Source organism: Molothrus aeneus, chromosome 17 (assembly GCF_037042795.1).
Source record: "Molothrus aeneus isolate 106 chromosome 17, BPBGC_Maene_1.0, whole genome shotgun sequence".
Lineage (NCBI taxonomy): Eukaryota > Metazoa > Chordata > Aves > Passeriformes > Icteridae > Molothrus > Molothrus aeneus.
In genome coordinates this window covers 6947966-6971139 of record NC_089662.1, presented here as the reverse complement: position 1 = coordinate 6971139, position 23174 = coordinate 6947966, and the positions used below count along the sequence as shown (strand labels likewise).

The following is a 23174-nucleotide window of genomic DNA, read 5'->3' as shown; positions in this document are numbered from 1 at the left end:
TTTCGAGTGGTTTTCCATATCTGTCAGTTTTTCTTGGTTAAATGTCAAGGTGCAGTAGTTCATCTGCAACTTTTAATTGCTCTTTGTAGTTACTATGGATTAGAGCAGCTTATATATTCTTGTATATGTACATTTTCTCAGGTAAGTACTACTATTAGTAAAGGAATGATTTTCCTAAACAGAAAAGTCAGTATATAATTCAGGGATGTGAAATTTGAAAGCCTGAATTTTATATTGAAAAACCCCACCCTCTTTTCAGTTTGATTGAGAAAATATTTAAAAAATAGGCAGCTGAGTTATTTTTCCATTTTTACCTAAGTAACAATAAATCTTGTATGTTTGCAATCTTTTTTTTTTCTTTCTGTGCCCAACTCTCTCCAAAGGAATAACCTCCACCCCTTCTACCCTTATTCAGACATGCTAAGCTAGTTTGTTTGAAACTAATTAGCTTAACATTTTGGAAAACAAACTTTTGTTGTTGTTGTTGCAAGTTTTGTCAATATGAGTAGGGAAGTTTTAAATGATTAATTGGTTTTCTGGTCATTTGACAGGGAAACTGGCAAAGCTTAAATTTCAGTTGTGTTCTTAAAACGTGTTTCTCTGTGTTCATTCATCTTAATGAGGAAATAAGAGTAGCTTTCAAAATTACATAAGCTATTTGTGTATTCATTTAGGTACTTAACTGAGTATATTCCAGTATCATTTCTGATCTGCAGCCTCAGAGCATCCCATTCATACATGCATGACAGTAACACATGCTGGCTGAAATAGCTGCTCTGAGCCTTGCAAAACTGAATTCTCAAAATAAAACTCTCTAGAATAGTCTACTTGACCACACAGTAATTGTTTCCATGGAATAAGATACTTATCTTTAATTATTTTGCTGCTGGTCTTAATTTTCCTTTTATTTTATTGTGGGTAGTACTAAGGTAACTGATTAAGAACCTGTTTTTATTGAATTATTTAATTGGAAATCTTTTACTAATATCTGCATTTGGAAGTTTGCGCTTTATAAAGCATTTTCAGAATTTTCCTTGTATTGGTGGAGCATGCAAAGGCGAAAAGATGTCAGCTTTAAAAAAGTTACTGTAAACTTGCTATGAATTGCTGGTATGTATAAACTTGAATCTCAAAGATGACCACTGCAGTCATCACTGACAACATTCCAACAATGTCATGCTGTGGAAGTCATTATACATTACAGCAAATAAAGCAATGGGAGATGCTTTTGAAGAGCTGTAAATGTTCAGTGTCTTTTATAGCTGTGTCTAACAACTTTTATTTAACTGTTCCTCTCCAACATTGGGATTTTTTTTTCTCAGAACAGTCTCTGTGGTTTTCTTATATACTGAAATGTTTGTGCCCTTAAAAGATTAATTAATTGCAGAGAATCTGGAGATGGCTCTGTTCCTCTGAGGCTCAGGTTTCATAGTGTAGTAGGTAATTGCAGGATTTTGTGTGAGTATAGGGAAATGTGCTCCTCCATTGCTGAGGAAAGTGGAGAACCTTGCTATCAAGTGGAGAATGCAGTTTTGACTGCTCATTTATAGTTAAAATCTTTGGGAAGGCTGTTTTCAGGCATCCTTTATGTGATGTGTGCATCCCTGCCCATGGCAGGGGTTTGGTGCTAAATCATCTTAAGGTCCTGTCCAAGGCAAGCCGTTGTATCATTCCATGATTCTTTGTATCAAGGTTTTGCAAGATACATTGTTCACCTTACAAGTGTTTCTGAAGATTTTTTTTCTTGTTTATGGCACTATTGCGAGAGCACTTTAAAGGGTGAGAGCACTTTAAAGGGTGATGGAGGAAACTGACTCAGTTTCCTAAATTAGGCTCGTTACATGAGCTGAACACATCCTGAGCTGAAAACCCCCTGCAGTGCTGTCACTAATGGCTCGGAGTCCTGCCCTGTAACCCCCTGCAGTGCTGGCTTTGGGCCCGGGGGCCCAGAACATCCTCCCTGAGTCTGAAACATCTCCTGGTGCTTTGGTCAGGGAGGTGGGAGCAGTTTCTGCTATGGTGTCCCCATATGGATCCATCACTCCCATTTCTCAGCCAGGATTCACACACAACTCTCTGGATTGTAATAATGATTTGTGCCAACTACTGTGTCTTTCATGTTGTACCATGTTCCCCTGAGGTTGTTTTAAACAAAATGACCTGATAGATTTGGATGAGTCTGGAATATTATGATTGCTTTAATGTAACTTAGATGTGAGCTGCTAAAAGCTGCCCTTTTCTCCCTGTGTGGTTCTCCCATTTTCTGCATGTCCAGCTGCACAGTGAGTTACATTCCAGAACTGATTTGGATAAAATGGTCATCATTTCTGGAACAAGAAGTTAAGGATTGGGGAAACTATTCCTTTTAGTAGCAGCCTATGTAAAATGAGCATAAGTGTTCAACCTGAGTCTTGTAAAGCCTTGTATGTCCTAGTCTGTGTCTGGAACTGGACCTGTATTTTAAAGCAGTTAATGTGCACTGCCAGATTACTCCAGTCTTACAGAAATACTGGATATGAATATATATTTACCTGTATGCATTACTGGTCACATATTCATGATGTTTTAAAAATAAGGGGTTTGTTACAGTTTGGCAATGTTGAAATAGGATTTTATAAAGAGGAAGGGGAAGGAAAAACCTCCAATGCAGCATTGGAAGAGAACAATGCACCCATCCCATGAGCCCATCCCTTCCCTTTGCTTAGGAGAGGAGCAGGCAAAGGCAAGTGGTGCATGAAATGTTTTGGTGTCTGCAGGCCACTGCCAGCTCCTCTATGCTGAGGCTCCTGGGAAAGGGTGTAACAAATGTGCAGAATAATTGATCTGCCCATGCATAGTAAATGTGTGAGCATTGTAGTATGGTTGGCTGTGTTGTGCATTTAATCTGCCCATGCAAAATAAATCTGAGAAGCATTGTGTTACAGTCAACTGTGCTACACATTTACCATAATTCTGGTCCCATGGGTGCCTTGACTTGCTCCTGAAATGATCAGGGTAGTCCATGAGCTGGGAGGTAGATGCTGGTAGAATAGAACTTCCCTTCAGTGTTTTGTGACTTTAAAGAGCTTATGACAAAGAATAATGATTTCTGGCATTTGGGGTGCTTCTCAGCTTTGGGTTTTCCATCTATTGGTTGATTTGTATATAAAATTTCTGCTGACATAACTGTACTGTTTAGAACTGTGAAAGGAATTGCAACCCAGCTCCCCAGTAGCTCACAGTTGATTAAAAGTAGTTTTGTCAAACAGCAAACTAAAAACACCTTCTGGAGTTAAGTTTTACTTTGTTAAGGAATCTCTTTTAACTTCTACCCGTAACAAAACTCCTGCTAATATAAACTGTTTGTCAGGCTGAAGAGTTTCTCTGGTGTAAATGTAACCAAGTCCTCACTGTTGCATCCGAGCTCTGATGAGATATCTCAGGCAGATTTATACCCAGTGGCTGAGCCAAAGGTCTCCAGCTGCCCTCTTGGCCCTGTCCCTGGAGCTGGGGTGGCTGAACCTCAGCCGACTCCATAACAGCAGAAATTCATAATCTGCCATATCAGTGCAAACTGTTATCAGCAACAACTGCCATGAACAGACTGAAGGGTAAATTGTCCCTGTACAGGAGAGGATCTACATCCCTCATGGCTGCTGTGCTCTGGTGGACACTGCAATACCTGCCTGAAGCTCCAGAACCCCATTTGTCTCCATTTTGAATTAGGGTTTGCTTCAACCTCCTGTGTTTTCTTTTGCCTTTCATCTAGGGTAGTCACATCTTCAAAACTGCTCTGTAACTCTGTGTTCATTATGTTCATTTTTCCTCTCCCTTCCATCTTCCTTCCCCAAAGTGACTTAACAAGCCAAATTGATTGAGTTGTTTTCTTGAATGGCATCACTTAGAATATCACAAGTAGGATATCACAAGTCAGATGTACTTTGTAATAGTTTCATCCTGTCTGGAGCAAATGAAAAGTGGCTGTGTAAGATTGAATGGTAACAACTCTATACTGTTTACTCTTTACAGTTAATAATTGGTGGAATTGTATTGTCAATAAATTGTAAATATTCAGTTTTCTGTTATACAGTCTAGTTCAAAATACTCAAAATTTTTTATTTGTTTTAAAAATTACATTTTACCTTCTAATTTTGCAAGTTATTCTGTGTTGCTAAGTCTGTTACTTCAGCTAATCTGTCCACGAAGGCTGATGAGCATTTAAATGTTGGCTGGCATCTGTCCACATGCTTTATCTGAGATTAGAAGCTGCAAGGAACAGAATTCCTGTTTGTCTGTCACACGCACATAGTTCACACATACATTGCCATAATCTTCAGTACATATTACAGGACTGTCTTTGGTACAAAAATGTAATTTTTGTGCTTGGTAACTTGCAGCATACGTGTGTACCTGGATTGTTTCTCACTGTGGTTTGATCAATGTATCAAATGCAGTTCTGGCAAACAGCAAACCTTTCATTCCATCAGAAATTTTAATGTAGTTGTGTTTGACAGTGTTGGGTTGAACTTAATGGATAGAAATTAGTCATGGGATTAATACAGTCCATAAAGTATTCTAATTCACCTTTTTGAATCCTGCAGCTTGGCTGAAGAGGAAATAAAGGCAGAGCAGGAGGTGGTGGAGGGGATGGACATCTCCACTCGATCCAAAGGTGAGTAGGAGGAATATTTCAATTAGGTTCTACAACACAATTATTTATAAACCAGGGTGGTGAAGATGTGTCATCTACCACAAAGCTACTCTTGAGGGGAGACTCAAGATTCACTGTATTTTTTACAATGACTTGTGTATGTTAGGAAGTGTTTTAATTTTTTCTTGGTTTTCATTATGTATTGACTCTACACACGCAAATATTTCAGGTTTATCAATAACTAAGGTTAAATAACCAAAAAACAGCAATCACTTATCATGGCTTCCTTTAAAATAGTACTTCTAGATTGGCAAGACAGGAGAAAGTAGTAGTAGCAGCAAAACTATTAAGGCAGTATTTCCTACTGTAATGAATTCTTCTTTTTCTAAGAATAAAGAATCACAGTAGCATTTCTGTTTCCACAGAAATGAGTCCCCTGAGCAGTATGCATTTCATGGACATTCATTCCTGTCCATCTCCTTTTGTACTTGCAGCTGAGTTTACCTGAAAGCCATTTCTCTAAAACAGCAGCAATATTTACTACCATCCTTTTAAAGTTCTGGCACATACTCAGTTACTCTTCACATTCCTACAGCAGGGCTCCCAAGTCTGCTTAACTCTGAAAGTGCAGGTGGGATTGTCTTGAAGGCATGGCACAGATCATCTGCATGTTTTCTAATGAGGAAGCTTGGCTGCATAACGTGGTTATAAAATTGGATTCAGGTCTTATTTGTACTAACAGTAAATTTCTTGTTTCAGTTCTCATGGTGTGGTGAGGTGAGGTAGTACATGAGATCTGACACCTCAGAAGAGATAGATGAGCTCCTTTTGTCCCTTCTCCCTGGCTTTTTCTCCCTTCTCTCCTTCTGATCTTGTATGTCAGTCTCCACCACTGGACTGCTTTCAATATTTACTTTTCTTTGTATTTCAGTTTTCTAAGCCAGCAGAAAGTAAATGTTTTTGTTGTTTTAATGATTGCTACTGGCTGGGGTGAGCTCCCAGCTCTGCACCCCACCAGTTACTTCCTCTGTGGCGCTTGTCACATCCCAGCCACTTGAACTTTCTAACCAACTTAAAAGCTGAAACATTTTTCTGCTGTTGTAGTGACCAGTTTGTTTGTGAAAGAGTCTGATAACATAAGAACTTGGTATAACAGACAATGGAGGTTGTTAGATACATTTAGCTGCCCATGAAATCTCATCTTTATTTCTCCTTAGAAACACTGGCCCACTTTCTAGTACTAATAAGAGTTCCTCGTGCCTTAACTGAGCTAAACCATTACTTATGTCACTCTAATTAATGTCTAAAAGACACTTAAAAATCTGATATATACTTATGTAGATGTTTACACTTTGGTTCTGGTGCTTTAATCAGCCACAAACAGGTGTATGGGCCATACAAAGAGTTTCCATTTCCTCATGGTAGTTCTAGTGCTGCCCTGACCTCATGTTGTTTCAGTCAATTAAGCCCACAGAAAACTTTTTGCTTTTTGTTTAGTAGGGTTAAGGTGAAGCTTTTTAGGACAGTGAGCTGCTTTAATATCTTGGTTATTGAAGAGCTCAGTCTGTCATGTCCCAGCCTTCTCACACACATGATCTTGCAGCTTCCCTTACACTGTGGGCTCTTAGCAATTAGAAGTGGTCAGTTCAGAGGGATTTCACCTGGCAGAAAGAGACTCAGGTTTTCATACTGTTTACTGTTGTTGTGACTCCCTGAACCAGCTGATGTCTCACCACAGTGCTGGTTTAGGTTGACCCAAGCTGTAATGTGTGGAAGCCACTGGTCCATGCATAGAATTTCTCCTAGTCCTTTAAATAGCAGTGGGAGTGATGTAAATGGCATTTCTGTATCACCATAGTAGAGATAAAACTTAGCAAGTGTTGAATCACTTTAATAATAAGGGAACTGATATTTGTTTAACTAGATACTGATTTGCTTTAGCTGGTTTGTTAAATTTAACATGTATGTTGATAAAACCCCTGCCAGCACCACTCCAAGGACAGGAATAACAACCACCCACCTCCAAGCCCTTACAGGCTTGTATTTTTTCCAGTGAAGAATGTGGGATATAAAGAACTCTTTAAACTTAACTGTAAACTATTTCTCTTTGTTGTATACCCAACCTAATATGTAAATTAGTGATATAACTTTATAATAGTTGAAAAGACAGTTTCTCACAGAAAATGAAGGAATCATAAATGTCATCTCCAAGAGCTGGCCACAATGCAGGCCTGGTGTAATGAATCTTTCTGGACTCCTGTTATTGGGACTGAAACAAGCTTCTCTGATAGTTCAGTGAAGTATTTCTGCAGCAGAGAAGTCACAAACCAGAATTTCAAAAGTGTTATTCTGCTCTGTGCAAGGCAGAAAAAGTGCAGCAAAGTTCTCAACTGGTGGGATGGTGGCAGCAATGTCTCCACTTGCAGCAATTAGCTTGTGCAGAGCTTTGCTTTGTGTGTTTTGGAAAGGATATAGATCAGGAAGTTGACCCTATCTAGGTGAATCTGGTGGGGAGCACGCAGCTCTTTGTGCTTTGTTTGGGTTTTTTGATGTGTGAGAAGCCTGTGCAGGAGATCAGTCCATGGCACTGTACAACTTCAGCCTTGACCTTGAGCAGCAGATGTGCTGCAAGTCTGTAACCTGCTTGCCCAGCTTGGTTTGTACAGCTCATCTGAGGCTGTGTCTAAAGAAAGTTGTAGGGAAATAAATTTAATTGCTGTAATACCAATTAGCCTGATGCAGACCTCCTCATGAACATTCTTGTTTTGGTATAAGCAGTTTAATTGCTGTAATTCAGTTGCAATTCAGTTGAAGCTAAACTAAACCATGTATTGTCTAACCTGTAGCATGGGTCTGAACACAGCCTTTGAGTTGGTCTAGCTAGTGTGGTGGTTTCAAAGCAGCCTGAGCTGGTCAAACTGCTCAGTGCAGCAGTTTTATCCACTTCCTTCCATACCTAAGCTGGCAGGAAACTAACTGAACCATAGAACATGAGCAGTTTTCTACTAGCTCAGTGTGCTGAAACAGCTTGGTGGGCTGCCAGAAGTGGTGTAAGAGGGAAGCCAGGAATACACCAGTTGGGTGCAGGAAGTGTGGAGCTTTGTTAGCAAGCATTTAGACAGGGCCAGGCTGGAATGAAAGCAGAGCTGAAAGCCATCACTGCCACTTCTTACTTTATATTGTGATGGCTAAAGTGAGTCTGTAGCTGGTCAGGGCTATGGAGTCCTACATGTTCAGCTGCATTTCTCTACCCTTCTCCTTTGCTGGCTGTAATGCTTCTGCTGTTGCACAGTCAGCTGTGTCAAGCAGCTGATCTAGCAGAAAATTGATCATTTTTTGTAGTACCAGATTTTGCCTGAATCATGAACTGATTAACCCTCCTGTTACACACGAGTGCCTGTCTCCAAAAAGCTGTGGGGACAGATAGCTGGTAAGGCAGGAAAGAGGAGTAGAGTTACTCTAGCAGTTATAATTTAGATCTGCTTATAAGCTGTGCATGTGCAGTCCTGTTAAAAACAAGGTTTTAAAATACACTGCTCTCTTGATGAGAACAAGAAAGCATGAGGCATTTTAGAACTAGAAGTGGGAAATGAATCCAAAACCAGGAGTCCAAAATCCAATAAATCCAAAACCAGAAAATGGAGTTAACAGAGGATTGCTCTTTAGTGAATGAGAGAGCTGTGGATTACATGATTACATTTTGTCCTTTGTATATCATATATTAACATGTCCAGCAGATACATCTTATTATATTTCTGCTCCAGCCTTATGGACTACTTTTTAACCTTGTTTATTAAATATTTCAAGACGGGGCTTGCAAGGTCTCTGGATAAATGTCTAAGCATTTCCAGGTTGTGGTTTCAGTGCAAGTTCTGTCTCTGCTTGTACTTGTTCTCTTTGGACAGAATAAACTCTCCACTGGATGTTTTCTTCCTGTTTACATGGAAGAATTTTTTTTAATCCTCTCTGCTAGTTTAACTTCGCTGCTAACAGTAGCAAGCTGTGGTGGCAGATGGATTTCCATGTAGGTTTTCATGTATTTCAGCTGATACTGGAGCCATTGCCTGTTTAGTGCCCAGTCAAAAGGAGCTCTTTAACTCTCTTCTTGCCATCCTCAGTCATACATCTCTTACATTGCTTTTGCACCTCTGCTAGCTCTTAGGACTTGGGTGGAGAGGTTGTTTTCTACCTGAACCAGATTACTGGGGAGTTGAGCAGATGTTGGACATTGCTGGGAGCAGCCTTGCCCCAGCAGGGACAGCTGAGCTGGTCATTAGATGGTCTTAGCTTGGCATAAAATCATATACTGGGGCCCTACTGCTTAATGGGGAGAATTCTGACATTTATAGGTTTGGAGGTTTTTTCAGGTTTGTGTTAAAGGCTTTGATCTTAGGAGCTCCTCTCAGTGGTAAAATATTCAGATAAAGTGAATATAAATACAGAAATGACTAATTAAATGGAATTCTGAGAATGCATGACACATTTTGTAACAGTTTCATAATAGTACATCTCTATCAGCTTTCTTTGTAGTGATACCAAGTATTTAATCACACAGAGATGAGATTCTTACTCCAGTGTGAAGCTGAGACTCCTGCAGGGAGCAGAAGTGCAGCCCTGGGCTTTTGTCTCTAGAGCAGGGCCCTTGCTATCAGCAGTCCCACCTTAGGAGGGCCTTGGGACACCAAGTCCCCCACAGCCAGGCTCCAGCTTATCCTTGCCTTCCAGCTCTTACCTTTCAAGTTGTTGGGAAGTGTTTCTTTTTCTTTATCTCCCCAAGTCCTACAGTGAAGAAACAACTAACAGTGTCTTTTTGTACTTGTGTAAAACTGTAACGTGGTAGGAGTTCATCAGAATTTACACAACCACGGCTGACCTCTGTTATTTATTGCATTAAGTGACTGGACTGGGTTAATTAGATCAGTTGAAGTTTCTGGAATGTAAACAGGGCTTTAGTGGTTGGTTGCAACTGCATCATGTTTCAAAACTCTGGCAGAAAATTAAAATTCCTCAAAGTTGAGTGTAAGTTCTAACAGATTTATCCATGATTTTATCAAGTTTTAAAGATATTTATATTTATTTATATAAGATTATTTATTTGCTAAAGTATTACAGGTAATGGATTTGAAGAATCAGAAATCTTTTAACAACCATTCAGGATAATAAATTTAACTGGAGTGCTTCACAGTTCTGGAATTTGTCTAAATTATTAATTGAAACCTGTTCTATCAAATGGGACAAGTTAGTATTGCTACATTTTCTGTCAGATTTCTTCATTGATTACACTCCATGCCATTTAAAGTACAGGTATTGAGAGATTTTGAGAAGGAGTAAAGAGATGTGACAGTCTAGGTGATATTTTTTTTTTGTTCCTTCTAAAGGTATAGATGCACATTTCTGCAGGGTAATGACAGCTTAAGCAATCTTCAGTCACCTTTCTTTTCTTATACTTGTCTCAGACTGCCTTCTTATAGCTGTTTCTTAAATCCATTGAATTAATTCTTCATGCAAGTGTTTTTAATAAATTTTTGGCTTTTTACATTTTATTGAATTTAATTCTTTGATTTGGTTCACCAAATGTTGGCAGATCTGTTTGTGCCATAATAAAAGGCATGGCATGGCATTGGGAATTAAAGTTTTAGTGACACTTTGTTGAGTGTCTTATGTGGAACAATTGTTTGTGTTTCTAGTTAGAAATGTTATTCAGAATTTTGCATATTTGACCCATTTGTACTGAGATATCAAAAACCTGCTTAGATCACAGGAAACTTGTTGTAACTAAGTCTTAGTTTACTGATGTCTCCTGTGAGGCTAAAATAGTACTTTCACTGAAAAAACACATTGCTGTTTCTGGCTCCTGGAGAACTAAAATGACTGCTAATCTTACCATCTTTATCACAAATCTTATTGAAAATATTTTTTAATTTATTTTTTGTTGTTGTTACTGTTTAAGCAAATGTGTTTCTTAGTTTCCCTCTTCTCACTTTCTGAAAATTTCCAGAACAGAAGTCATTTCTCCAAGCAGTAAGAAGCTCATTTTTACAGGATTTATATCTACAATTTAAGAAAATTAGGTACAGAATTTGAATAAGTAATACTCTTCATGAAAGTAAACTTGATATAGTTAAGATTTTCTTTTTTATTGTCTGCACTTTACTCTGAAAAGCAAAACTTTTCTTCCCATCCACACAGTCTCAGAGAAGGATAGTTCTTCACTCACAACAACAGATTTTATCCTGCAATTTCCACACTTTCTGGGAAGGCTTTTGCCTATCTTGTTTGTGAGGTTAAATTTGAAAATCATGGTCTACTGGAAATCTGATTTACTCAGGCTTTTCTCATTTACCTTGCTATCCATTGCATTGAGGATGGGAGGCTAAGGCAATATATCCTGGTCTAAGCCAGCCCTGCCACACCAGCATCCCTCCTTCACTGTCACATTTCCATCCCTTTCCCTTATACTGGCACTTCCAACTCTGGGAATTGTTCTTCTGCTGATTTAACTGAAATTAAATTTTAGGGTTGTTGTTGATTTAGCCCATATCAGTTTTCCGTACCATCTTGCTTCCTGGGTGAACAAACCACAGTGCTGAAGAAAAAAAAAAGGAAACAAATTTTATTTGTGGAAGGGTGCTGTGAAACCATGACTTAGGTGTAGGTTTCAGCTCTCATTAAGGCTTTATTAGGAGAGAAAATAATCCAAATATAAGGGGTGTCTAGAAATACATATGTAGACATGATTTTACCATTGTTTTAGTCTGGAATTGCCTTGATTGCATTTAACTTAAGTTTTTAAATTGAAAAAATAACAAAAAAAGAAGAATGGAAAGAAGGGCATAAGGGAGTGTCACTGTCAGTCTGTGGTATTGAGCAGTTTGTGCTGTGCTCTTGCAGTAAGGCATCTTGATGGTGCTTGTTTTCAAGAAGAGTTACATTTAAATATCACAGGAGAAGCAAAGAAAACAACATCCTACTGTTACAGGTTTTCTGAGCTGGCACCTGCTTCTGCTGAGAAAAGTGAGACTTCTCAGTTGTCAGGGATCCCTGCTATGGAGTGTTTACAGTGCAGCACTTTGCAACACACAGAGTATAAAAATATTTGGTTGTGGTCTGTGTTCCATATGCTGCAGCAAGATAAGATCTCTGACATAAATAATACACTTTTGTTTGTTTTTATAATTTTTTTAAGCTAAACTATAGTAAGTTGTTACTGTAGTTATCTGCTTACAAAATGCATTGCCATCACATAAAGTTGGACTTACAAAGCAGTCATAAAGTGTGAAATGAAATTGCTTTAGGGTTTAAGTATTCTTTAGTCTGTCCCCTGGGAGCAGTAGTTACTAATCCTTTAGTCACATGATGGCATACAGAAACAGAGATTTAAGCTTCAGGTGAAGCTCAGGTTAGCTCACTGCTCCCCAGTGAAGGATTTGTAAGAGCACTCAGAGGTGCTTATTGTCAACCTTGCCAACATCACAGACCAATTAATACTAACCTAGTGATGTAAAACCAGGGAACTTTTAATGAGAATTTCAAAAGTTATTTCAGGTGTCTATTTTTTCACTTGAGTGGAAGCACATTTTTAAAGTGGTGCTAAGAAAGCAAAATTACACAAAAAAAATCAAGAAATAAGCAGACTAAGGTTGCTTGGCAAAATTAATATTTTTAGTACAATTGGTTTATCAGTGAGAAGTTTGGATGAGGGTGACATGCTCAGGGTATGAGGGAGTTCAGTAGGAGGAGGGAAATTGCACAATCACAAGCCAAGTGGTGACCAGCTGGCATGGTGAGATCCTTCCTAAGGTGAGACCATTCTTGCTCGTTGAACACTTTTTGAAAAATATTTACTTATCATAGAAGAGATCATACAAATTCTGGCTGTTCCCTTGTGGAGCAGAAACTTGAATCCACCCCTTAAGCAACTGATATAGTCACCAAATTATTGCACAGCTTAAGTTTGGTCTCTTTTGTTCTTTCCCCCAGATTTGTTTCGCTTTTTTTCAAGTAACCCTACACTAGGGAAATGATTCAAAATTAAAAATTAATTTTCCTCCTTAGAGATTGTTTTAACAGGGATCAGTCTCTTGATCTGGCTCACAACTCAGGAACTCTGCTCACAAAGCTGGGAGAGCCAGGGAGGGAGAAGCAGCAGTTTGTGCTAAATAGGGTATTCCCACTGAAAGAAATTCACACAAAATGCAATTTTTTATCATAATTAGAATTGAAAACCATAGCTCAAACAATTTAAGAAGATGCTACCATTCTTTCATTACTTGAACTGAATTAAAAGATTGTTCATATTATCAGATCCCTCAGTTTGGTAAATTGGCAACATACTGTGGTAGTTACAGCCACTGGCCTATTCCACTAGCACAAGTAAATCTGAAAAAATGTGCCTGTGCATTGCTGTTTTCCTGTCTATTCCTTAATTTTTCCAGTTACATTGCCTCAAGAAAACCTCTGTGCATTTGAATAACTTGCCAGCTGAAAAAAAAAAAAAGGAAGTGTATTTCAGGTCAGTTTTTGTATGGTGCCTGTGAGTCACCACTAGTTGATTTGAAAATCCCCAGTATACTCAGGCTTCTTGAACCAAGGAGGAAAATTACATCACTTTAAGTAGTTTTTGAAATTACTTAACCAAACATACATGTTTGTGTGACCATTTAATAAGATTATTATTGAATCAGCACCTTTTCTCCTGAATTGTAGCTTGGATTTGGCTGTGACTGGAAATACATTCAGTTCTGGTTTAGCTAATAACAGTTTAACACTTTCCTGACCCTAAATCAGATAGTTAAGGAAAGAATCAACATTTAAAAGTGAAACGGATCACATGAACGAGGCAGGAACTTTACTGGTGATTTTCATACTTAGAGATGAGACAATGTGCAGTGTCACAGCTCCTTTGTAAACCTCACACTCTGGAAACTGGTGTGCTCCACCGGTGGCAGTTTTGTGCCTGGGAGTAAGAAATAAAGGCAAAGAGCAGAAAACTCTACTGTCCATTTCTCCTCCTGGTTTAAAGTACAGTCTTGAAATAAAAGCCCAAATGTCTTTAGCAATGGCTTTATTTGCTGGTGAAAAACTTGGGTTTAGAGACCCCTTTGAGGATATTGTTTCTAAATAATAATAAAGAAACAAAGACCTTAATGTGATGGTGGAAAAATGAGAAAAGACATGGTATGATGCTGTGTTTTGTGGGTCACTCTGAATGCAAACAGCTCCCATGCTGAAAAAGCTCCATTCTACTTTCATGGAAAAAATAGCATTCAGAGCTTGCTTGGTTTCAGGTTTGATCATTTTGATTTCGTTGTGAGCTTTGGTTTAGCTGACACTGATGCTGCAGTTTCTTCAGGATAGCTGGGTTAACACATCTCTCTTGGGATATGTGAAGCATATCCCAGCCCAAGGAGTTCTTCTGCCACCTTCTGTGCATAATCAGCTCAACTGACAAAGCCTCTGAGTTTGCTGTCAGCAGACTTGCACTGTGTTGGCATTTTTATTGTGTAATTGCTTAAGGAGGGGAGGAAACAGACATTGTATTTTTCACACATATAGGTGACATAGCAGCTCTTTGTATTGTCAAATCAATCTAAATTTGGGGCTAAATGGAGCAGGAGGCAGATTTGTTTGAATCCAAACACAGCAAGTAACAATAATGGTCTCAGGCACATTGTATTGATTGATTTCAGCCAAGGCATGTCAGCAGATAACTGGTGCTAAATGCTGCCAGTATGTGTAAAAGAGAAGGGTGGGTGGGAAGGGAAAAATGTCACAGGTTTTAGTGTCAAAGCTCAAAACATGACAGGTTTTTGTTTGTTTATTTAAACCAGTTTACTACATTTTGCCAGCATTTTATAGCTTATGTCAACAGAAGAGTTTCTCTAGGAGCTGACAGTAATATGTCTGCTGTGCCTACAGAATTAGTGGCAGACACTTCTGGAATTGTTGAAATTGTTAAAATTCCAGATGTTGTTAGCCTGGTGTAGCTCTTGTAGGGTAGTAAAACACAGGATGGGCAAACACTCCTACTTTTGTTTTCTCTCTTTCAGTTATATGTCCTTCCACCTGTATTTTCATGTGTTTTTCATATTTATTTATAGCTTCCCTAAATATTATCTTGACACATGTTAACCATACTTTTGGTCAATCAGAAGTCATCATATAACACTATATTTTCCATAGATTTGTTTAGAAAGTAGCCAAAACCACTGCAGCTTTTAATTTTTTCTGTCCAATTAAATATTAGGGGGATGGTTCAGTTGTTTTTCTTATGATATTGTTGAATTCTGATCCCTGTGGTTCTATGTATAATTTTGTTTTGTTGCATGCATTAAAAGCTTAGGGAAAAATGAACTTGTTGACCTAACTCTGATGAAGTTTCACTTGTATTTTGTCAGAATCATGTCACTGTTCTATGACTGTCCTTTGCAACTGATTGTGTACTTGTTTCTTTTGAAAAATAGCAGTAAGTTCTTTTTAATAGAGCTGAGCATTTTGTATTCTTTAGGGATTACTGAAATTTTTTTCTGAGCGAATGAAGTTGCAAATGCTCTTATTTTAAAAAGATGAAATAAAAATCTTTGAAGAGTGTGAATGACAAACCAAAACCATAACATTGTTGAAGCATTTTTCATCAGTTTGCAGTCTTTACCCACATTGTTTGCATCTGTTACAGATCCTGGCTCTGCTGAACGTGCAGCACAAAAACGGAAATTTCCCAGCCCTCCACATTCCTCCAATGGCCACTCACCTCAAGATGCATCAACAAGTCCTATAAAAAAGAAAAAGAAGCCTGGTCTATTGAACAGTAATAATAAAGAGCAGGTAAGAGAAGCCATGGTTTTATTATGCTAGAATATGAAATAGAGGATGTAGAGATAGCTGAGCAGGAGCTCAGTCTTCTTCAAGGAAGCTCCATTTTTGTACTCTTAAGGAATGGATATTAATTTTTGAATGCAGTGGGGGTAGAAGTTGGTATTGTAATTTCAATTTGAATGCTCTTTGATTATTGTTTTACATCTGTTGAAAAAGACCACCTGTGTCCTGTTTAGTGCTTTCATAAAGGTAATAACATGTATAACCAATAAATGCAATTTGGAACAGAATTATTGTGAATAATTACAACAATAAATAATAACAATAACAAAACCAACAGTAGCTGGTTTTTTATTAACACCATTAGCAGGAAATGGTCAGTAGTGTGATAACCCAGATTAAGAAAGGTCTCATAATGTCAGTGAAGTTCCTCATCTGCTTGCAGTCCTTTTCTGCTGCCCGTTAGTCAGCTCCACCTTGGTACTCTGTATATTTCCTCCCCTTCCTTAAAGTTTCCAGGCAGTGTACACTCCTACCAAACTAGTTAAATCAGAGTCACACTGACTTTTCAGTCTTTATGCTTATAACCTTATTTTTACTGTCTTCTGAATGCTGAATTGATAGCATTTGTTGTCCTTCTTAGAGCTTGACTCCACAAGACTTGGACAATTTCTGATTCATTGTATGATGCACATGGAAAAATTATATGAATTGTATTGAATAGCAAATATTGTAAAGCATCTGTATCATCTTGGAGTAGATTACATGAAAGTAGTCTTCAGTCTTACTGAAATTACTTCACACCTGATGTACTAATGACACACCTGTGTATTTTTCAAAGTGCATTTCTGTGTCACAGGGTTTTTTGCCAGTGTCATATAAACACAGGATTAAGTTCTGAGTGTTCAAAGCGCTTTCTCCTGGCATAAGAGCATCCACATTATCCTGGTACAATTGCATTGGTGAAGAAAGAAAATGAAATTCCTACTCACTGCAGCTGTCCTGGAACAAAAGCTGTTAATAAATCAGGCCTTAAAACTCAGTATAAATTGTATTTTATTTCAGGATAACCAGGAGATGTAACTGTATCATGTGGAGGTGCACTGGGCTCAGTTTGGCATTTGCTGAGCTTCACTGCAGCCTGGGTTTATTCCTTTACATCTTGGACGTTTTATGGGCAGATACTGCCCCTATCAAGTCTGAGCTTGTAACTGTGCAGTGCAGAGATAATTTTGCAAACAGTGGAATTGAATCCTTGGGTATTAATTTCCACTTTTTCTTCCTGCATTTGAAAATATATGTGAAAACGTAGTTGCAGTTGTTGAACTTGATAAATTCCCCTTGGTAAATACTTTTCTGTTTTCCAGGTATCTCAGACCTGTACAGGATAGAATAAAGTTGTGTATCTAATGAAGAAAACCTATCAGACTTGCTTATTTTGGTGTGCTTATTACAAGTTAGCAAGAAAATATCATCTGTTTAGTTCTGTTTAGCTTTTACAAGCTGCTTTTCATTTAATGTTGTCTTGCATGTCAAATTTGAAGTGGGCATGCCTGAAGATTGTCATGTCTAAATAGGTTCAAACTCTGCTCTCTGTGGTAGCAGGAGCTGCTTTTAAAGGTTCTTTTACTGCTGAGCAGATGTGAGCTGAGCATGCAGGTTCTAGTTTTGCTCTCAGGGTGAGTTTGAGTGTGATGTAGCTGATAGCTGTGGTTCTGATTGACTGATAAATCTGTTTTGAGGTATGACAACCTCCCTGGAAACCTCTAACTTAATATTCTACGTTACAAAGTGCTTTATAGTGCTTGAACATTTCAAGATACCATTACTAAAATTACAGTTGCACAAAGCTTTGTACTACATGTTGTGGGTGCAGTCACAGATCTTCACAATGGTGCTATCAAGTATTTAAAGTGCTGAATATCAGGCAAAGAATTAAGGAATTGTAGAATGTAGTTAAGGTGAAAACCCAGGAACTTCTGACACTTAATTGGACAGTTATAACGTAATTAAAGTTGTTAGCTTGTTTTACTACTAGCTTCAATATTAATTTAAACTGAATATAAATAGTGATCTTTTTCTATCCAAAACAGCACTGCAGTACTGTTGTTTGTTTTCTTCAGTTTCCTTTGTCATTCTACAGGTCTTAATAACTTCAATAATGCCTTTAAAACAAGCTACCACCTAGTTGAGCTTGAACTTTAATAACTGTTAAAATTTTAACTCTTAAAACATATTACTCTGACTAGGACGAGTGAAAAGGTCCCTTGATGCAGTTGAATCATTCATTTTCAGTCTTTTAGTTTTGTTCTTTGGGTCTCTATTGAGTCTCTAAATCCTTTTTTATTTTGTTTCTTAAACTTGTCTTAGGCAAGATAAGATGATAGATGTCTAAATGATAAAAGCATCCTTGAACAGAAACCAAATTCATCTCATTTACCAGCAAAAATTGACTTCTCTTCGCTTTGGATGTTATGATTTCTGTGGAAATTTCACAGGTTTTATGTTTGTAAAAAGCAGAAACTTTTTTCTCAAAGCAGAATCTTTGAATCTTACAAAGTTAGTGTGGATATACTACTTATATCCACTTCAAAGTCAGAATATATATTAAATTCCTCTGGTAATTTCCTTTATCTGCAGTGGAGGAAGTGCCCCACAGCTGCCTGTCCATGTGTACAAGACTGAGATGGTCTCACAGTTGTGGTGCACTGAGCTGCAAACAAAACATGTTTCTGCACTGGAAATTACAACTTTCCCTTCCTCACTCCGGTTTCTTTGTTTGAATGCTTGTTGTAATAATTAGTTTGAAATGGACTGAAATCCTTATGCTGTCCCACTTATTCCACAAGATCTCATAGAACCATCCTTCTGAAATTCTTGTCATGTTGTTCTTGTCAATGTGTGTATAGAAAGTACAGAAGTAACACTTTCCCCATTTCTGTGGTGGGAACAAAGTGTCTCTGGGCTTTATCATCTGTAGAATAGAAAATGAAAACCACCAAAAACTGGCACAAAATCATGTGAAATTTTAGGTGGCAAAGTGTTTATGGATAACATCCTTTCTTCACCTAAAATATTGTATAGTGTTAGATAATCTGGGGGTTTTTTTTTGAGATACAACATCTTCAGGTGGGTTGTGGCTTCTACCTTGAAGATCCCTTATTCCTGCAGATAATTACACCTCCTTTGTAACTTTAGGTATCTAGAAATACCATGGTTCAAAGTGGCATGTTGGTGCTTTCTGGGGACATTATTTATGCCCTTTGTGACTGATTTTTGTTCAGGATGCCTCAAAGGTACAGAACACTTTTGGTTGCCCTCTCCTGTGAATCACCATGGGTGTGTGACAGCTCAAGAGTCTCAGAAGTTGCAGATTTGTAAATGGTGTAGGACACATGAAAAATGACCTGAGAATAAAACAAAACGGTTCTTCAGACTACAAGTGCTTGGATAATTACAAGTGAAGTCACAAGCAAGTGGTTTTACATCAAACAAAAAAATCACATTTAAATGAGCTGTCTAAAATCTCAAGGCTGCTTCCCTCCTCAGCAAACCACCCCTATAATAAATACCAAACAGAGAATTTGAGTTCCCTTGTCATTAATAAATTGAGTTCCCTTGTCATTAATAAATAAATTTATTTTCTTTTTATTAAAAAATAAAAAGAAAATAAATAGTTTTCCATGTTAGCAGCTCTTCAGAGATGATGTAACAAACTTTGGGTATCTCTGGACCCATTGAAGCCATCCCAGGCTCTTCACTTCTTGTGTTTTGGCGTCAGCTGTGTCATCTTTGAGCTCTCAGGCTCAAGGCAAAGACCAGTTCATGCAAGTTACAAAGTTCATACTGGTTTCTAGTGCAGGCAAACCAGTAGAGATGTGAGTCTCAAATTGTGATATGCATTTAGGTGGTGAATGAAATCTCTCCTTAGTGGAGGTGGCTGCTCAGGATGTGAATTTGCTCCTTTGTCATCCTTCTCTACAGTTTGCCTTATTAATCAAAATCAGCATTGGCTTGCTTTGTGGTACAAAGCTATAATCTGCTGCAAACCAGCACAGATTTGCATGGTGTTCAACTTCTTGTTGCAGGACTAACCTCTTCAGTTTTCCCAGGTTTAGCCACCACTAAATATCTCAGTATTTAGCTTGCACGGCCCCATGAAATTCTGAGTTGAGGGGGCCTAATAGCTTCTATGGCAATACTTCTTTCTTGAAGCTGAAAGTGTTTGCTGGCTCTTGTTGGATTGCATGTCTTGCACTCAATGCCTTCACTTGCCACAAAAAATTTATTTCTGGTCTTGAGTGCAAATTGTCATTCAGCATCTGAATAAGCAGTAAACTTCTTTATGAATGATTTTGTGCAATGACTAAGATACTGTGCTTGCATAAATGTTAATCAAACTCTGTAAATTGCTGTTTGCTTATATATGATGACTATTGTGATTTGAAAAAATGCAAATTTGTTTTGAAACCAAACCTGTTTTTCTTGCCTACATTTCAGTCAGAACTAAGACATGGTCCGTTTTACTATATGAAGCAGCCACTCACCACAGACCCTGTTGATGTTGTACCGCAGGATGGACGGAATGATTTCTATTGCTGGGTTTGTCATCGGGAAGGCCAAGTCCTCTGCTGTGAACTCTGTCCTCGGGTTTATCATGCTAAGTGTCTGAAACTGACAGCCGAACCAGAGGGGGATTGGTTTTGCCCAGAATGTGAGGTTAGTTTGATGTAAGGAGTGGATTTCTTGCTTGGTTTTGAGATTTAAGCAGCTTTTTCTGTGTTCTGAAGTGTTTCTGGTTTATTCCTGTTGCCTCTTGGTCAAGGTACCAGAAAAATTTGTGCAGAAGAGGAGGCATCCACAGCTGTGCTTCACCACTTTTTCTGTGTGTTACCTGCCTTGTGTTTACCTTCTTACCACGAGTCTCCAGCTTCCTTTGTGTCTCCAGCTCTAGAGAAGCACCATTTCAAAGAGTGATCTCTTCATCAGGCACCAATAATTCTGAAATCATTCTGAAGTTTTCACTAGTTTAACTTGTGCTTCTTCTTGTGAGCTTACCAGCTTTTCAACAGTGCAGAAAAAAATGCACTATAGGGTCTACATAAACAACTGGGTATTTGGTTACTGTGGAAGAATTTAATCATTGCTCTCCAGTGATTTCTGGGGAGAGAATACTTAGCATCCAAATATCTGTAATGACAGCAAATTGTTTTATGACATGTTTTCCTCTGATCACTTATTTTATTAGAGCCCAGGTGACCTTCTCACTCTCTCACATTGCTCTGAACTCATATTGTATTTGGGAATTTTATGTATTCACATATTCACTTTGTGTGATCTTGAAGATGCTGGATAATGTTCTGCTCTTTTTCCTTTTTTCTTCTTTTTGATAACATACACAGGCCAAAACCCAGGTAAAACAGGCATCTGAAGTACTTATATTACATTATCAGAAATGTTTTGTTTCTCATAGAACAGCTATTATATTTCATTTGATTGGTAGAATGTGTCAGTGGAGAAGTATTTATCTGGAAATGTTTGCTGACGAAGTGTCTCTTTAATCTGAACTTTTAGAAAATCACAGTTGCAGAATGCATAGAAACACAGAGTAAAGCAATGACAATGCTCACCATCGAACAGCTATCATATCTACTGAAGTTTGCACTACAGAAAATGAAACAGCCAGGGGTAAGGACATTTCTGTTCTTTTCTCCTTTAAATACTTGGATCATGTGTTTGTCATAATCTGGGGTTTGCTTCCTTTAGTGGATGATGAATGTTTTGTTTATCAGATTGTTTGTGGCAGCTTCTGTTCTATCTGCCACCTGTCTAGCACAGACAGATGAGTTTAAGTTGTACAGACTGTTCTGGAGTGCATTTAAATTGTATTTTTTTTTATGTAACCTGGATGTATTTTCAGTAGCTGTAATGAAAGTACAGTGGTTTTCCAGTGGAAGGTGGTGGTTTCTTACTCTCTGAAAGTGGCCAGTGCTGTATCAGACATAAAAGGGGAATGTGGAGACATGATCTCTTCCCAATATATTTATATGGACAGCCCAAGGCACTGACACTGTTGCATTATTGATTATATGTGTTGAAAACATAGCTTCTATCTGTTATTAGCAAGTGTTCTTACCACAGAAGTTGGTTGTATCAGATACTTTTAAAATGCTGAGGAAATTCCTTCAGTGTGTCTAAAATATTTGCCATAGTGTGTTGTAAATCACAACAGCATTTTTAAAAATCCTTCAGTTTTTGTGATTTTTGCAATTCATCATGTCCATCATATGAAAAATCAACTAAATGAAACCCTTTAGTTCCTGTTATTCTCCTATTAATTTATTACCTCACAAGTTATAATTATCTTTGAAGAATTTTGTCAGATAGCACAGAGAATGAGTGTTGTGTCATTGATGAAACTGTTCAGTATTAGTAACCAGTGTGGTTATTTTTTCCCCTAACAGACAGAGCCATTTCAAAAGCCAGTTTCACTGGATCAACACCCAGATTATGCAGAATATATCTTTCATCCAATGGACCTTTGTACATTAGAGAAGGTTTGTATGAAGCTAGCTGAGGAAGGTCCTTGAGTTTGATTGCTATCTGTAACATTTCTAAAATGTTTCATAGTGGGGGAGAGAGGCTTTTGAAATTATTTTGATGGATGGGGTGGTTTCTTGGTTATTATGAAAATGAGTTCATTTGCAGCTTAAAACCAATCATATGTTAACTGAACTTCTCTGTTCTGTCTGAGCCAGTATCAGATGCTTGGGACAAAATAGTGTGAAAAAGACAAGCTTACACTGCTGACTTCCTTCTATTAAATTCATCTGATTCCATGAATGATCTCCAGGAGGGACTTCTTAAAGCAGGATTTTCATTTGATCATTATGGATCATTGGTTCATTAATTAGGGACCATTTGATGTATATCCAGGGGTCATTCCTGACTCATTTTACTGATTATTCAACAAACACTGTAATCTCCACTGCACCTGAGGTGTAGAAGAAAAAAAAAACAGTCAAGAGGTGGATAATGGAACTTTCATTCTCAGTTCAATAGTAATTTGAAAGTACATATAATGAAGAAATTCTCCATTGCTTAATGAAGAGTGAAGCCTTGCAGAGCTTTGTTCTGTCAGGACCTGGTGAAGGGACAACTTTTCATTCTCTGTGTCCTTACAGAGGAGGCTGATGCCTTTATGGTATAAAGAATGGTAACAAAATTAATTTTATTTAATCAAATTGCTTCACCCACTAGGTAGACTCTAATATCAAACATATTGTCTAATGTACTGTGACCAGTATTTTTTCTATGTCTTGTAAAAATTAAAACTACTGTGGAGTGATGATAAATCAGTAGAAGAAACCAAAGACTTTTCTGCAGAAACATTGTGTTCCTAACACTGTTAGGAAACATGATTTTTTGGAAATGTTTGAGATGTTGATCTAAATAATTCACTATTTAGATTTAATTTAGACAGTTCATACATTTCCAGGGCAGTCAAAAGGCACCTTGAATTTGAGAGATTCTTAAGCATTTAGAATCATAATTTTGCAGTTAATAAATATCATGGAATCACAGACTGGTTTGGGTTGGAAGAACCTTTAAAGCTCATCTCCTTCCAGTCCCCTGCTGTGGACAAGGACACCTTCCACAGGACCAGATTGCTCAGAGCTCTGTCCAGCCTGGCCTTGAACACCTCCAGGGGTCAGTTTCATTTATTGTA

The 23174-nt window shown here is 37.9% G+C and overlaps 1 protein-coding gene across 5 annotated transcripts in view; it reads left to right on the top strand.

The window, feature by feature from the left end:
* Positions 1-23174, top strand: part of ZMYND8 (zinc finger MYND-type containing 8) — a 48913-nt gene that overhangs the window by 5312 nt on the left and 20427 nt on the right. For 4 of the 5 annotated variants that reach the window (XM_066561841.1, XM_066561837.1, XM_066561838.1 and 1 more), the window contains exons 2-6: positions 4581-4651; positions 15306-15454; positions 19946-20164; positions 21020-21133; positions 21910-22002. In XM_066561841.1, the coding sequence (XP_066417938.1) occupies positions 4581-4651; positions 15306-15454; positions 19946-20164; positions 21020-21133; positions 21910-22002 (646 nt within the window). The remainder of the gene's footprint in view (positions 1-4580; positions 4652-15305; positions 15455-19945; positions 20165-21019; positions 21134-21909; positions 22003-23174) is intronic. The other variant, XM_066561840.1, reaches the window with a different exon arrangement.